Source organism: Botryllus schlosseri, chromosome 15 (genome assembly GCF_051294905.1).
Source record: "Botryllus schlosseri isolate E-star chromosome 15, Bs_hap1, whole genome shotgun sequence".
NCBI lineage: Eukaryota > Metazoa > Chordata > Ascidiacea > Stolidobranchia > Styelidae > Botryllus > Botryllus schlosseri.
Window position 1 is genome coordinate 13,253,771 of NC_137250.1, and position 16,483 is coordinate 13,270,253.

Sequence of the window (16,483 nt, forward strand, 5' to 3'; positions counted from 1 at the left end):
CGTTATTGATTGTTCGGAGGAAATAAAATAATACAGCATCTGTTGGATTCCAGCCTCTCAGGCTTCCCTTTATATTCTTGTCCACTGTCAACATTCAACATTCCAGCTCAACTTGCTTGTGATTGAAGACAAAGTGATGGAGGAAAATGCATATAGAGAGATTGCAAACACTATGCCATTGGTTCGAGGACTGCAATTGAAAAGTTGCGATCTCGATAAGACAAAACTGAACGGGCTATTAGAAGGATGCAAGAAGGAAAAGGTGTGTGGCGTAGTTGGGATGTGAAACCGGAAAGGGTTGATGGATATGATATTTAAAATTTCATACTGCGCCGGTTGTACATTGCGCTGCGAGGACATGTTAAAGTTGTTGCATTTTTCACTGTTCTTCGCTCTTGCTTATTGTGAATGCCAACACGGCAGGTACTCCTCGTAGTGAGCTAATGTACGGCCATGTTCAAAGACTAAGCCCCTTCTGTCCTTTCTATTGTGTTGAGTATTATTTTTATCTAGTAATAAAGCCACCAATAGTCACAATAGCTACTGGACTCTGATAAAATATGTAATTGCATGTTCATTTGTAAAGAAATACCACATTCAGTGGTCAGTTTGAGTTTTAACCTAGTGCGGTTGATTGAGCTCCTGAAGTAGCAAAGTAGCGTAACCTGGTAGATTGTAGGTAATTGCTGCGCTATACTTAACTTGAACGTCAACTCTTCTTGTAAGTCCTTGAACCAAGAGATTGCTCAATACAGAATTTATTCGTAGATGTTTGCAGTAGGTAGCGTAAAATGAGTCTAGTTGATACAAGACAGGCTCGATAGTTTTGCAGTCTCTCGGTTCGAAAGAGTGGCTGTGTAGTATGTGATATATTTGTAATAAGCTCCATGCTAATTATTGGGTGTGTGTTAACTTGAAACCCTCAAGTTGCCGAGCAACTGCACTAGCCCTAGTGTGCATAGAACAACAAGCATGTTGTTCACGTAAACGATTTCAGTATTTTGCATTTTTTGCAACCAGGATTTTGTAATTTCATTTTTACTATAACCTTATCAGGAAATTCGAAGACATTTTGAAGTTATGAGGGCGCCACTAGTGTTGATAAATTTTCAAAGAAGGGCCTATGATACACACAAATGCCACCAATCGTGTTCAGTATAATTTGCATTCATTAGTCAAGTATCAAGTATATATAATCAATTGCAAGATGCAAATTAAAATAGCAGGTGCATATCAATGGCAATTACCAATCATGTAACTATAATTGCTTCAGATGCCTCTTTCAAGATTGATCATCATGGACCCATCAACGCCAGAAGATGCTTACACTGAGATAGCAGCTGTTCTTGGTGTCACTCAATGTCGCAATCTCAGTTTCTTCCTCTGCAATTTGACCAAGAATAAAATCAGTAACTTTGTGATGGGATGCAAGGAACACCAAATATTTGTAAGTTAAGATAATAAATTTTCTCCAATAAACTGGCTTCATAACTTAGTGATCGAACTTGCATATTACCGTCAATACTGCTGCTGTGTATCTTTATCAAAAATTACCTGCAATGTAATGACCGTTCACGAAACACGCCACTGACACCTAGGCACCAACATGATTTATAGAGATGAAATACTACCAAGATACATTGCTTCTTCATGAAATTGACCCCTCTGCCCAAATACCAGAAAATTGATTGTACTAAGTATGGGTGGACTTCGTCATGCCAAATAGTTTCAGACTAGCTATGGATCAGCAGTGATTGTCTAAAAATGTGCATTCAGTAGATCCAACATAAGGTATATGCTCTCTTAATATGTTAGTGGTTCATGACTGGTAACTATTACACAGATTGTGAATCATAAAATGTCTATGCCCTGGGCATCAAACCGATTTCTGATTAACCACCACTGATAAGCATACTAGTGACCAGGCCTAATTTTGCCACCCTTTTTACGTTCTATCTCCATGACAATATTAATTCCTGATTCTTAGGATGGTCGGTTTGGTGCCGTCATGTGATACAATACATGATTCCCTTCACGTGTGCTTGAACACCTCATTTCAGATAGGCTTACGCTTGACACCCCGTGTGGTAACTATGATAGGAATCAATGTTCAGTGCTTTTTACCATTGCAATACAATTGCAATTGCTGGGTTCGGAGTTATTCAGTTACTCTCTGTATAATTGCAACGAATAGTTGAAGGACATTTGGATCACGAGATTTAATGAACTGTGCTAATATATTTTCCTACCCAGCTTTCTGAACTTTGTATCAGCGATCCATCGATGCCCTGTGAGGTTTATGGTGATGTTGCTGAAATTCTTCATGCCACCAAGTGCAATATATCTTTCGAAAGCTGCAATCTAATGAGGGGAAAGTTGGCTCATTTCAGAATGAGATTGTCGGTGGGTTTGAATTAAAGACTTCAGGGCACTGATCATGTTACTTATGACACACTACATCAGTTAATTATTAGGTTTTAACACCTATGGCTCAACAAGGTTACCGCTCTCGGTAAAGATAATTGTGGTTTCTTGACTACTCCTATGAGTAGATGGTACACTGTACCTAACTGTCCCCAGTAGCATATTTTTGATAAAGAAGATTTCTTGAAATCTATGCCCACATGACACAGCATGATATTCCAATTGGTGGAAGGTGGAATTCATATATTTTAAATGAGAAATCATGGACATCTGATCTTTGTAATTGATGCTACGACTTTTGGTATGGGGAGTGTGATGGAGCTGATCGGACCATTATTATGACACAACTGTGGATTTTTAATACTGAACCCACTGCGTCCAATTTAATTTATTTAGCTGGTGTCAAAATAAGCATTCGCTTTCCAACTTCGACTTTGCTGTGACTTTCATATTTTCAGTCCCTTATGTTACAAAACACTCGGCAATTAAAAATGCTCACCATCGTTGACAAATTGATGGCAGAAGAAGGATATGGAGAGCTTGCAAGAACTCTCCAACAAACGCACTTTGGGGAATTGATGCTGAAGGGTTGTAATCTGAATGAGAAAAAGCTGGCTATGCTAATGGACGAATGGCAAACGGATGAGAATTGTCGGGTAGGTTAATAGATTACCTTCCAGATTTTTCACAGCTGGAGTTTCGTCTAGTTCCAATCCTTTCCATTTCGACATAAATTACATAAAACTAATAAATGATCCGCCCGACAGTTTCCTAAACTATGGATCTGTGATACTGCGATGCCTGGAGATGCTTACGGTGATCTCGCGGCCCTTCTCTGCAAGACTCGCTGCAGAAATATGGCTTTCCTCAACTGCAGGCTGACAAAACTGAAGCTTTCTAACATGGAAATGGGATGCAACAAATTCTCTGTGTCTGTGAGTTGAAAAATGTATATCAAATTATACCAACCAGATACAAAATAATCTATAATCCGTCCCGTGATAGCATGACATACTGTATCAATATAGCGCATTTACTAACCCGTGTAACACTTAACTAATCTGGAAGCCTTCGCGGAACCCCAAATTTTCGTCTAAAAAAACAAAAAATCTAACTACACATCTAAGACGTTACTACAGATTACTGGTGCACAAAATGAATTGTGCATCAGCAGAGTGAGAGCGAAACCATTAAAATTTAGTACGCTATTTTGGATTCACATTTTTGTAAGAATTCTAGGACGACAGACACAGCAGTGAAATCAAGCATCAACGCAATTTCACTTCCAGACCTTTGTACTTCATTGTGGTGCGATATGCGCTTAAAACTTCATAGTCCAATCGCCCAATTTGTAGCTTGTAGGGGCGGTGGCACCCACTTAATGAACCACTGAACTGGAGTGTTAGTCATGCTCGAAATGGGGCGGGGATTCGTAACTTGTAATAGTGGCAAGCTGTCTTGAATCTGAAGATCGCCAGTAGAATGGGATGAGGGTGACTTGAAACGGACAGTTTTCATATCGACGTGACTATGATTACCGTGCCTGGGTTTGTTATACTTATATGCATGGTTCGATAAACAATTGTTGCAATGTGTAGTTTGATTATAATATAATAATTATCAGCCATCTGGAAGTTTTGGAACTAAATTTTCATTCCTATGGCGGACGCATGGGGTTTCCATGCATAAATTGAAATACTACCAATTCGTTAGTAGGACAAAATACTCAAAATGTTCTAGTAGCATTCCTATGCGTGACTTCAAGTCTGCATGCATGATTTCTAAGAGATCACTCTTTTAGCCCTTTTCTTTCTGGCATTCATTATTATAAAATCTTCATTAGTTATCCATGATGGGATCATAAATTTATTATCTAAAACATCAGCAATACTATTTAGTAATTCTTCATTGCTATTTGTTAGCTTTCAGAACTATTCATTGTGGATCAATTTATGGCTGCGGACCTTTATTATGATATTGCCGCCATTGTCCAAGCCGCTCATTGCAACGAGGTAACTTTCGGAAGCTGCAATCTTACAAAAGGAAAGCTTGAAACTTTCGGACTTGGCTGCAAAGACAGAGACGTGTCCGTGAGTATACTGGTTTTGATACATTTGCGCGCACTGTGGCTGTATCCAAATAGGAGTAGTTCATCTCACAATTAGTCGCTTTATATAGAGAATATCGAACTTTTGAAATTCGAAATTCCAATATAAATTTTATATTTATTGCTGCCCGTTTCTTTTACTACTTTTCCAGGTAGCAATCTCTATCTGATTGAGGTAAACAGCTTGTGACAATCAATCATGAAGATAGAGTATGTTACCTGCATGTGAAACATCAATTTCGGTACATGACATATAACATGCCAATGCATAAGAACATAACAATAGATAGTATCTTCTTCAATATTATTTCAAAGAAATGAAATGATTTTGATGGCGCCAGCAACGTATATAAGCTCTAATGATTTTACAATTGCAATACTGCCATCCATAATTACTGTTGATTTATTGATTTTGACTGCACCTTAAAAGCTTGATAATCTAAACATGGTACAATGTATTCATCATTATTTTCTCTTCTCAGCTATCTAAACTGCATATCATAGATGGAAAAATGCCCGCAGACGTTTATTCTAACATCGCAGCTACCCTCAAAGCCGCTCATTGTCAGAAAATAATACTACGTGAATGCGGTATGAAGAAGGATAAGTTCAAAAATTTTGGAATAGGATTTCAAGACACCAAGACGTCTGTAAGCTTAAATAGCAGCTTTTTTTGTGAATCTATGGGTGATACGGTTTGATCATATCGGTACAGTACATGCACATTGCACAACCCTTCGATAACATGCATATTCTATCAAATCGTATAACTCTGACATCCATTTTATCAATGACACACCGCCATGAAATCTCATGGTACCTACTTCGCTCACTTTACAGTCTACGCATCTAATATGTTAATATAGATTACTGGTGCACAACATGAACTGTGCATCAGCAGAGTGTGAAAAGAACGATAGCATTAAACTGCTATGTCTGCAATACATCTAGTTGATTGGAAATGCATGGCCATACTTTTGCTTTAGTACCGTCAGTGACTACTTTGATCTCCTCTGTCAGTAGTATATTAATCTACATGTAGTTGAGTACCAACAATGACTTGACCACCTTTGAATTCAACTGAAGTGTCGGAAAAGTCATACATCTTAGCAACATGTTGCTGGTGTTTATGCTGACATCCACGATATTCTATCCCTTGACGTTCAAGTCTTGTATACTAGATGGCTTTATCGGTAAAGAATGTGATGCTGCATTATGATAGTTCAAAGCTGTTAAATCTGTGTCTCATATTGTACCCTTTCTGTAATATTACCGAATATTGCAGCTTGAATTTCTGTCCATTGCCGGGCAGTCCGTTGCTGAAGTGGACTATGAAGAGCTTGTCAGAGCTCTGAAACTTTCGCGTTGCCAGGATTTCGAGATCGGAAGTCGTTTTCTCAAAAGTATGAGCGCGAATCGACTTCGCGAAGGATTTGAGAAGCAAAATTTCACGGTATGATGACCAGTATCGGAAGCTCATGCACGTGTTAGATCTCGTTCAAGCTGTCCTTCTTTCATTCTTAGCGAATTCTACCATTCCAAAGTGTATAGCCACATTCAGCAGACGCATACATATCCATAACCCGGCTAAAATGTTATTTCCTTATAATAGGTGTACATTTGTTTGCGACAATTAAAACAGGTCTCCCAATTGTTATAATGACTTGATCCAATGGTAATCATTGCAAATTCCAGTTACATAATTTTTCATGGTGATATAATTTTCCAGCGCTTGACCTTTTTCTGTGTGTCAGAAAGAGGGCTTCGTACTGACTACTTTTATAATGATAATGATGATATGAACATTAAACACCAATCTCTACTGATGATGTCACTGTGAGAACAACGTCATTAATTTAAGTGAACTGTGGAAAGTTCAATGTTAATCAGGCTTGATTTCTGTAATTTTGCAATCTTCAGTTACGTTCAGATTACCTGCAGGAGTCTTTCAATCAAACACCCATCTAGGCGTCTAGAAGATTTACAATTTTACATAAGAGGCATTCACATTGAATCGGAAGTAACAGATGATAACAAAAAAAGCACAATCAATAAAATGAAGTGGCATGTCTCCGTAGGCAAATGGATATATCAGCTCGTTGTTCACTAATATCAAGTACAGATTAGTATTCATTCTGTAGAATTCACTTGTATTTTTACCTTAAAGCAATTTTTGATCCATTTGAACACCTTCGAAATGACTTTGCCTCTATGAGATTGATAGCTTACCCCTGGCTTTTTCACATGCAGCTTTCGCAATTGCGCATCAATGGGGCATCTGCACATCCCGAAATGTATGACAATGTTGTAGCAGCTCTCTGTGCAACTGGATGTGACAAAGTTGCCTTCCTCAACTGCTACCTGACCAAGGAAAGACTCTTGCATTTTGGCAAGAGTTTGAGAGACCACCGAATGTTTGTAAGTTGATGCAGTCAAATTTTACCTTAAAATCGACGAAATATCAAAAATTTTGTCTTTGTCAAGATCGAATACTGCCAGGATGTATTTTTCTATACATTGCATGAGGTCGCACCTCGAATATAAGTTACACTTCATTGTATATCGTATAGTAAATCATAATTCCTTCTCCCCACAATATGACTAAACAGCATATCAATATCTAAATCTACTTTACCATGACTATCCAGGTAAAAAGCGGCTTACAAGTACAATATTGTGCCATTTTTACCGTATTGTATTGTATATATGGCATGGTCCATTATCTAGAAATGTAATATATGATATGTATGTATATTATGTTTCATCATGTAGACCAGTATTTCTTAACCTAGGTGCCAGCGCCCCCCAAGGGGTGATTTGAATTTTGAATGGGGCGTTAACAGGGTTGTAACCAAGTCACATTGTTCCGAGTCACGAGTCAATCTTGCTTTTCTGGTTTTGACTCGAGTCAAGTCGAGTCATTTTCAATTCATCACTGACTCGAGTCCGAGTCCAAGTCACCGTTTAAAGGCTCAAGTCCGAGTCATAGTGTTATGACTCGAGTCGAGTCCAAGTCACAGTATTGAAGTCATGTTCAACTCATGTTTTCAATCCTGAATTAGCTTATAGGTTATAGAGAATCAACGAATTCATTCTACATGCTATCTGATATAGAACCAACGAATTCACGTCTAGATTCCAGATGATGGAGAATCAACAGATGCATGTTTATGTAGATGTACAGTTTTTTTCACATTGTCAGGTCGTTGACTAAAAAAGGTCAGCTTTTCTGCTCAGCTCCCGAAATAGATGCCGGAGCGTTACTAATATGAGATGAAATTTTGGATTAACTACAAATAGAGATTTTAGAATTTTACCGACCACCTCATGATATTGTTATATTGTGTAAAAATATGATTCATAGCAAATTTGGCTCAATTCCAACTAGAAAACGCGAATTTATTAGAGTGGAATATTAGTCGGCTTACTAATAGCATGTAATTATATTATGTGAAATAATTTCGCACCGAAAACTCTCCCTTTATTTTCAAATATAAAATTTTCTCTCTCATATCATTGATTCTACTTTAAGCCAGATTCAGTGTTCTTTTTATGCAACGTAACAATTTTACCAAGTAGCCACCCAGTAAAATAAAAAAAAGTTGTTTTTGAACAACCCTATTGTACAAACATCACACAACATTAGCCATTCATTATTATTACTCACTGCACAATGCACATACCTAACAAAACGTCAAATGGATGAAGTGTATTGTGTGTTTTCACTGACAGCAGATCAAATCAATAATGAGTTACAATTCAAAAATACCAAAGTGGAAAGGAGATACTCATAGGCTATATGTTATAGCGGCATGGCCTTAGAATAAATCCACATCTACTGAAACACGTTCCACTGGTGCACTATGCAGGAATTGACAAGCATTTTGAACCACATTGAAGAGCATTGAATACTCATTATTTCTGGTCGCCCAATAATGCAAAGAATCAACGCCTCCAAATCTACAAATGAGCTTATCAGTCTCTTCCAAGTACTTGACCATCTAATGTATTTCATTGCCTCTAATTGAACTTTGCTTCGATTGTTTGCTTGTATAATTGAAAAGTCTGGAGTACTTTGATCATGGAGGATCTATTAGCCTACCTCTTCATCACAGGATGATTTTGTACAATGCATTGCTACTATATGTGTCATTGTCTGTTGTTTTTACGGCGGCATATCTGATATGAGACGAGTGCAACGAAAGCAGTGGCGACAAATAGCGATATCGGCAGAATTCGTCATATATGCATGAATCTAGCCAGTACGATTCGCGAATTTCTTTATCTTCAAGTCATATAAAATATGCCGAGTCAATGACTTGGGTCGAGTCATGCGTAATGACTCGAGTACAAGTCGAGTCAATCCAAATATTGACTCGAGTCGAGTCATTTTCCATTTTCAAGAAAATGACTCGAGTCAAGTCGAGTCACCAAAGAATCGTGACTCGAGTCTGACTCGAGTCGAGTCATGACTCGAGTCATTACAACCCTGGGCGTTGGAGAAAAAGGCCGTCACAGTAGATCATGTAGCAGGGACATATGATTATATAGTAGAATGATAGTTCTTTATATCCTCGAGTGAATGATAATGAAGGATAATCCGAGAATTATCAACAACAAAAAACTCAAATAACTCCGCTTCTGCTAGTTGCAGTTGAGTCAAATTTGTTTTGCACCGTGCACTGACAATTTAATCAGTGAATGGCTGAAATCCCGAAAAAAAAAAAGTTACTGTGTCAGAACAGATTCAGTTCTCAATAACTATACTGTAGGGAGAAGTGTGACACATTTGTTCAAAAACACTTATCAGAAGGTAACCGACACTCAAACAGGAAGCATTGCAGCCTGCTTTAGATGGAGACAAATCGTCCCAAATAACTTGGTAAAGCGCTGAGCTTTAATACTTTGCGTAGCTCTGATCTGTCTCAAGTAAAATTCGTCACTATTTCATCCACCGGCAAGACTTTTGAAGTAATGTAACGTAAACAGGATCATGTTATAGATTTTTTTATTGCAGCTATGGGAGCTTATGATAAGTGATGCTGTGATGCAAGCGGATGCTTATTCTATTGTTGCGAGCATTCCGTGCCATCCTCTCCATAGCTGCATAGCTTTCGACAACTGCAGTCTTTCGATGCAGAAGTTGAAAAATTTGGGAGCCGGATTCAAGAAAAGTGAAAGATCTGTGAGTTATATATGCTGCATGATACAATTGTGATTAAAATTTTGATATTCCAAATTAAGTGATTGCTGATGATCAATCGTTAAAATTATACTCACCGCTCGATATTCAAGCTGGGCGAAATGTAAAGAGTGTTGATTACCTCGGAGATTATGACATTGGATTGAATCTCGGACAGTGATATACCCAGCACTATTAGCTAATTGTCCGTTAAGTTTAAAAAGAATAGCTATATGCACTACATGCAGTGCGGTTCATGCCAATGTATTGTGTGAAATGATTTTTTGTAATCTAAAACAGTTCATAATCCTGCTGTAAAGGTTTTAAATGGTTATATTTGATTAACTTGTTTGAATTTTGAAATATCTTTTTCATAGTGCATAAATGGCCTGAGCCAATGTCTTCAAACTTTTGCAATAGGCGAATGTTTTTCTTTGTGATTGAATATCATGCGCGGATTGAGGTTTTAAGAATAGAAATGAATTTCGGTGACTATTGCGTGCCGTTAGACAACACAAGTAAGGATATTCATGACTGTCCGACTTACCAGATAATCCGAAAAGCATTTATATCAAATACTATCAGAATATAGTTAGCTGTTCTATTCCTGTGGTCTTAGTGCCATTAATATTTGTCGTTTGACGGAACTATGCCATATCATTGATATCACTGAGGCATTGTAAAGGAATCTCTATAACTAGATAACGGGCCTGCTATTGCACACCAATTATACATGTTATACATTTCTCTGTTACAGCTTTCCAAGCTGAAGATCATGGACCCAAAATTACTTCCGGCTGTTTACAGTGACGTTGCAGTGTTTCTTAACGACGCTCGATGTAGTGAAGTGGTTTTGACGAGATGTCATCTTACAAAGGAAAAGTTGACTAGCTTTGGTAATGGATGCAAAGAGAAGCAAATTTATGTGAGTCGACTAATCTATAGACGGAACGCACTAGACTTGGGCTGTGACCTCAACTCACCAAGTATCACCCAAACCATATAATTTTATGATCCGTGGACATATGAGCTGTGCCGCTGTAGCATGCCACACTTCAGCATGTTAGTGTGAGGTTAGGGGTAATTTCGGGGTTATGAAGTCACATGCTCAACTGTCGTTTTTCATTGGGCTGCATGCCCGGGTTACCGTACCTATTGTCACTTGGTTGGTTGGTTGGTTGCTTTCATTCATTTGTCTGCTCTGTCTGTAAGCAATTAAAGTAGGAACGGGTAATAATGGCTTTGAATGAATATAAGCAAGATTTCTGTGACCATAGCAGACCATGCAGCGAACTGCATCGATGTTTTATGATACAATATGCTCATCAGAAGAGGTATAATTGTGATAATTGCGATGGAAGCGATTAGAATTGGGAATTTATAAAGAATGGTGTCAATTGTAGTGACTAGTAACATGCATCTTATGTGACCTGGTGCCAGACAGCCCTATGCCTTCATGAATTGTCAATTCATATTCTCTGGTTGCAGCTTTCAGCACTATCTGTAGATGATAGGGAGATGCCAACCGAATCGTATTCTGAAATATCAAATATTCTTCACGTGACGCAGTGCAGAAACCTTGATTTCACACGATGCAATCTGACAAAGCAGAAGATGTCGAACTTTGGAATGGAGTGTGCGAAAAACCAAGTTTCTGTGAGTTTATTGAAAACGAAAAAGTCGAATTATGTATGATTGTAAATCCAAACGTTTGAAATTCAACCCTTACAAAGTTTGTTTGTCAAGTTATTTTTCTTAATCGATTTCAGCTTCATCAGCTAACTATCCATGACTCTGAGATGACGAATGATGTATACGAAGAGCTTGCCAATGTTCTGTATATGACCAAGTGCGAGGGATTGAAACTCGAAAAATGTGAGGTTAACGTTGCGAAGTTAGATCGACTCTTACGGGGATGTAGAAAGAAGAATATCAAGGTTTGCCACGTTATTCAAGTTTCATATTCAATCTCCATATAATGTCAATGAAACACATAAAAATGTTGACTGTCGATTTACTCCACAAAAACTCCAATACCTGCAGAGAAGAAATATATCTATGCTGATCTCTTCTCTTCAGTTTGAGGTTGCATTTAAAACTGAAATGTAAGAATATTTCCGGGTAAATAAGTAACCTGTACTTTACAACCTTTACTTGAATATCAACAGTGAGCAAGCAATATACTCCGAAAGTGCATCGATCAAACCTCATCTATTTGCTATGATTATTCAAATTCTGATGTGATATGTTGTTGTGATAAGTTTTTGGAATTCTTTGACGATTGCCACTGAACAGTGTCAGCTCGAGAATATAGGATTTATTTCAGGTATGGATATATTTTGCAAATCTCATTGCGTCTTTCATATGTTGCTTGATGTATTGCGACACAATAAATTTCATGTCCACTGATACAAAACAGTCAGTTCTTCGTTGTTAGAGCATCATATAAAACCTAAGGATTTCGAATTACACGGCTGTTTTATTGAAATAACACGCTGTGACACTAATGCGATATTAATTACAGGTTTGTTAGAGTTCATTGTTATATGGATGTGATTCTCCTAGTGATGATAAATCTGAGATATTTGTGATCCCGCTTTTGAAAACCTAGATTAAAACAATATTACTTTTAATGTTAGTACATTCAAAGGTACATTCATAAAAGAATGTCTATCAAAATCAAGGCTTGCGACTTGCCTCTTCAAAGACTGCACTACATAACAGCATTTTGTTTGTCACAATTTTTATGGGGCGCCGAGTTGTTGATGTTTACCTTTCAACGCAATGGTTTACGATGGCCCATCGATTATGCTGAGGCTGTTCTATCCATAGTGCTCATGGAAATAATTTTCTTGCAGCTCGAAAATGTCTTGATCAACGATGAGCTCAAGATTTGTAAGGATTTGTACGTGACCCTCGCTAGATTGCTGAAACAAACGCGGTGCTCGAAGCTTGAGCTTGAAAACTGCGATCTCAGCAAGGAAAAGCTGAGCGGGATTGGCAACGAGATAAAGGAGCACAATTTCAAGGTGCAAGTAATTAAGAATAGGCGATGATTATGTATTTTCATATGTATGTCGCATACAACAATTTTTGAGGGATATGATTTGCAAATCGATCTCCCTATTTCTTGGAGCATAGATAATTTTTCATTTCACGTATGTAATATTCAAAATGATTGTATCGAATAATCGAGCTCATGTACCACCTGAAGACCCACCTTACGTTTCTTGCAGCATATTCGTGCATGTATTTCAGCTGCCGGAACTTTCCATCGTTGACAAAAGAATGTCGGAAGATGTATACGCCGATGTTGTCACTGCAGTGCAACAAACGGGCTGTACGAAGCTTTCTCTCAGAGGGTGTGAGCTTGACGACGAAAAGTTACAGCGGCTAGGCGGAGAATTTTTTTACCAAGAAGTTCAAGTACGCTTTTGTTGCCACTTCGAGTCCGTGATGAATCGGTTTTAAAATTGCATGTTATTTTTGTTGCCCGTGACCTTTGTTATTCGGTTTTTCAATGTAGTGATGCACGTTTTAGTATGGCTGTTGTATATAATGCATACTCTGATTGCCACAAGGTTACCCATTTTATTGGGGCCAGCACTGGAATAAATTTTGGTTGAAGCTGCAAATGCAATTTAAACCCGAGCCTGTGGATTACCAAGTCAGTGCTGGCTTGTCTTGTATTTCCTGTGCCCGTTATTCGTATGCCCATGCCAATATCTTTAAACGGCTTGAGAGATCTAGTTCCATATAAGTAAATGCTAATCGTTGCGTCGCATCGTTAAGCTTGTATACATTGTGGGGTCATCTCTGAGTTGAATTTGCCTTGGAGTCATGAGAAGGCCGCACTATGCTACTGTTAAAAGTAACCGTAACATTGTTACTCCAAACATTCCCAGTTGTTTTTCCAATCAAAGGCAGTTCTATCGATATCAGCCACGGCCACAGTGTCAAATACGTTAACAAAAATGTTATCTGTCAGATGATACAATTCAATGGTTGCCTAAGAAACACTGTACTCTAAATCTGGCTCGAATGCTACCAGTATAAGCGATTTTGTGACGATCCAAAGATATAACCATTGGGGTGGAAGAAGAGTAATTACTTCCTTCACATATTTTCACCTTCAGAATGGCCTCCGACTGAGTCCGGACGAAAATATTGATAACTAAAATGAAAATATTTTTCATCATCGTCATCACACATTACTGCATGTAGCCACATAATGTAACCTTTCCCAATCCAATCATTTGACTAGTGCGACCACATCTGTTGTTTGAACGGCTTGAACAATACTGTGCGTTCTTTGTATTTTTATATCAAAATCGCTGGTTTTCATTTAGCTCAACAGTCTGTGTGTCTCGGATAAAGTGATGACGGAGGAGGGATACGCAGAACTCGTTCATTTGCTCAACGATACAAAGTGCACGAAACTTCACCTCGAATGCTGTGCGTTAAATGAGAAAAAATTACTTCAGTTCTGTCGAAAATGCAAGGAGCTTAATGTGAAGGTACGGATACAATATTGCGCTTTATTCTAGTTGAAATGGGTCTTTAAACACGCTACAACATTTTTATGTCTGATTTACCTCTCTAAATATTAGAGTATTGGTGTAATTTGACGCCAGGGCGTTGACTGTTTGAGTCAGCCATGGAATTATGAGTCGAAGATAAGGGAAATGGTGGTATATATCGAGAAACGGGGATGTTACAAAGTCCGATATTTTCCTGTGATCTGTTCATTGCTACTTTTTACGTTTGTGGGTAGTTCTCGTGGGTAGCGAATATCACTGTGCTATTAGCCATAACTAGCTAAAAAACCGTGTGCCAAAATGCGGACTTGTGCATTGCAGTTGAAGAATTGGCTATCTTGGAAAACAAAATCAGCTGCGAAACTCTCGCCCCAATATACTAGGATCTCTATGTGCAACGGTCTTGTCCCGGCTATGTTTGTAATATGGGTCATTTAGTCGACAAAAGTCTGCATTTTTTTACCCGGAACAAAACTGGCAGTAGCAGGTTGAGGTACTGATACAAAATCTGCATTTCAGATTGCTGAACTGGTGCTTACTAGTGAACATTCAATTGGAACAGAACAAATCAAGTCAGCCGTGTGCGATTTGAAAACGCATGTAATAGCCTTAAAATGGTTTATCAATAAGAACGGCAAGCTGAGCCCGGAAGAGACATCAAGGCTGCCGTATATGGATATTGGGACGTCACAATAAGTTTCAACTTAACATTGATGCTCAGTCTCCAATGCAGTGTAGGCATTTATTCAAATACCATGCGCAGATATTGTGTTTGGATGTGGCAATGATGTGCCAGGCATGGCATCTTAAGTTTTATGAATGTAAACATTTTGCGGTTTTGCACCGCGCAATTACCTGTATATGCCCACTATCCCGATTCGCTGTACACTGCACAACGCCACACCGTTGTATTATGGAAACACTCCACACCAATGTTAGTAACCCGAGTGGGTTCTGTTTTAAAATGTCGTCTAAGTACACGATTCCAAATTGGTATTTCTACACTGGAAAGCAACTTTACTCTGTGGAATGCCATTTGTCCTGTAAGGTACAGATTGCCAGGACAGCGAAAGTCGGCCTCAGGCAGTTAGGTGCCTATGGACAATTTGACATGTATATATCGAAATTCTCGATCAACAATGGGCAGTCGTTTTCGACCAAGGAACACTTTTCGAACTCTGTGTTAGCATTAACTTCATCATGTGTTGGCGTGGCAATGCCAAAATGCCTACTATAAATCATGCGTATTTATTGGAGGAAGGGCATCCAATAATCAGGGCATTCGTTGACACTGAGTCCAGCAAAGCGTGAAAAAGAATATGAAGAAAGTTAGATGAAGTTTCATCGAAAATACTCCATAATTTATGTTGATTCACGAAATAACTTCAAGCCCCTTTCAAGCTCGGCCCCTCTTCAATTGGGGGGTGGCAGTTACGGTCCTGCACCAAATGAATAAATCGAAATCGAACATGTTTCGAGACCTAATGTTACCTCACGACGTTCTGAATCAGTTTAAAATTTGATGTTATATTTATTTTATCAATGCAACATATTGCATCTTGAAATTAAGGTATAAAATTGTAATACACCTGGCGGACCGGCGGTTGAGAAACACTGATCTAGGCCACGCTAATGAATGGGTATTGAACGCGATTCAATCTTCACCATTTTTGTGTCCGGACTAAATCTAAAATGATACCCCCATCCCACGACAGCAAATGAGTGCAGTGTAGTCCTCTATCAAGACTGATTATGCTCTGTTGCTCTTTGCCATTCTTGATTGCGTTTTGCAATTATACCAATTCCCACTACTGCTCCTGGTGGTAAATGTTTCTATATATATTTACGTTGATACGTACCTTGTACGTACGTAAAAGTACTGCAATATATAATTAACACTTTGGTTTTAATCAATCAATTGATATTGATTGGATTTATACCTTGGCCAATAGCGCAATCGTTATTAACTGTTTATTTCCATAATGACTTTTTCAAGTAATTCTCCTTGCTGACTTTATCTCTTATATTATTCCATAATCCCGCACTCTGTATATTTTTCAACATTGACTATCATTAAGTCATTATTACAGGCAGATCGTGGAAGATTGTCATACCATTTGGTTCCGTGTATTATTTTTTTTTGCAAATCTGTGACGCAATGTTGATATCTCTTTCAAAAGACGTGTTGTGATCGGTGTTTGCTGATAATTAAATTTATCACGTCTGGAATAA

The 16,483-nt window shown here is 38.3% G+C and overlaps 1 protein-coding gene across 1 annotated transcript in view; it reads left to right on the top strand.

Annotated features, from left to right (window-relative positions):
• Positions 1–16,483, top strand: part of LOC145457650 (uncharacterized) — a 36,403-nt gene extending 19,920 nt beyond the window's left edge. The window contains exons 16-32 of the mRNA XM_080335870.1: positions 107–262; positions 1,274–1,447; positions 2,254–2,403; positions 2,883–3,080; positions 3,192–3,359; positions 4,347–4,514; positions 5,014–5,181; positions 5,817–5,984; positions 6,782–6,949; positions 9,549–9,716; positions 10,471–10,638; positions 11,202–11,369; positions 11,483–11,650; positions 12,572–12,742; positions 12,972–13,139; positions 14,063–14,230; positions 14,771–16,483. Coding sequence (XP_080191996.1) covers positions 107–262; positions 1,274–1,447; positions 2,254–2,403; positions 2,883–3,080; positions 3,192–3,359; positions 4,347–4,514; positions 5,014–5,181; positions 5,817–5,984; positions 6,782–6,949; positions 9,549–9,716; positions 10,471–10,638; positions 11,202–11,369; positions 11,483–11,650; positions 12,572–12,742; positions 12,972–13,139; positions 14,063–14,230; positions 14,771–14,947 — 2,874 coding nt within the window. The 3' untranslated portion in view covers positions 14,948–16,483. The remainder of the gene's footprint in view (positions 1–106; positions 263–1,273; positions 1,448–2,253; positions 2,404–2,882; positions 3,081–3,191; positions 3,360–4,346; positions 4,515–5,013; positions 5,182–5,816; positions 5,985–6,781; positions 6,950–9,548; positions 9,717–10,470; positions 10,639–11,201; positions 11,370–11,482; positions 11,651–12,571; positions 12,743–12,971; positions 13,140–14,062; positions 14,231–14,770) is intronic.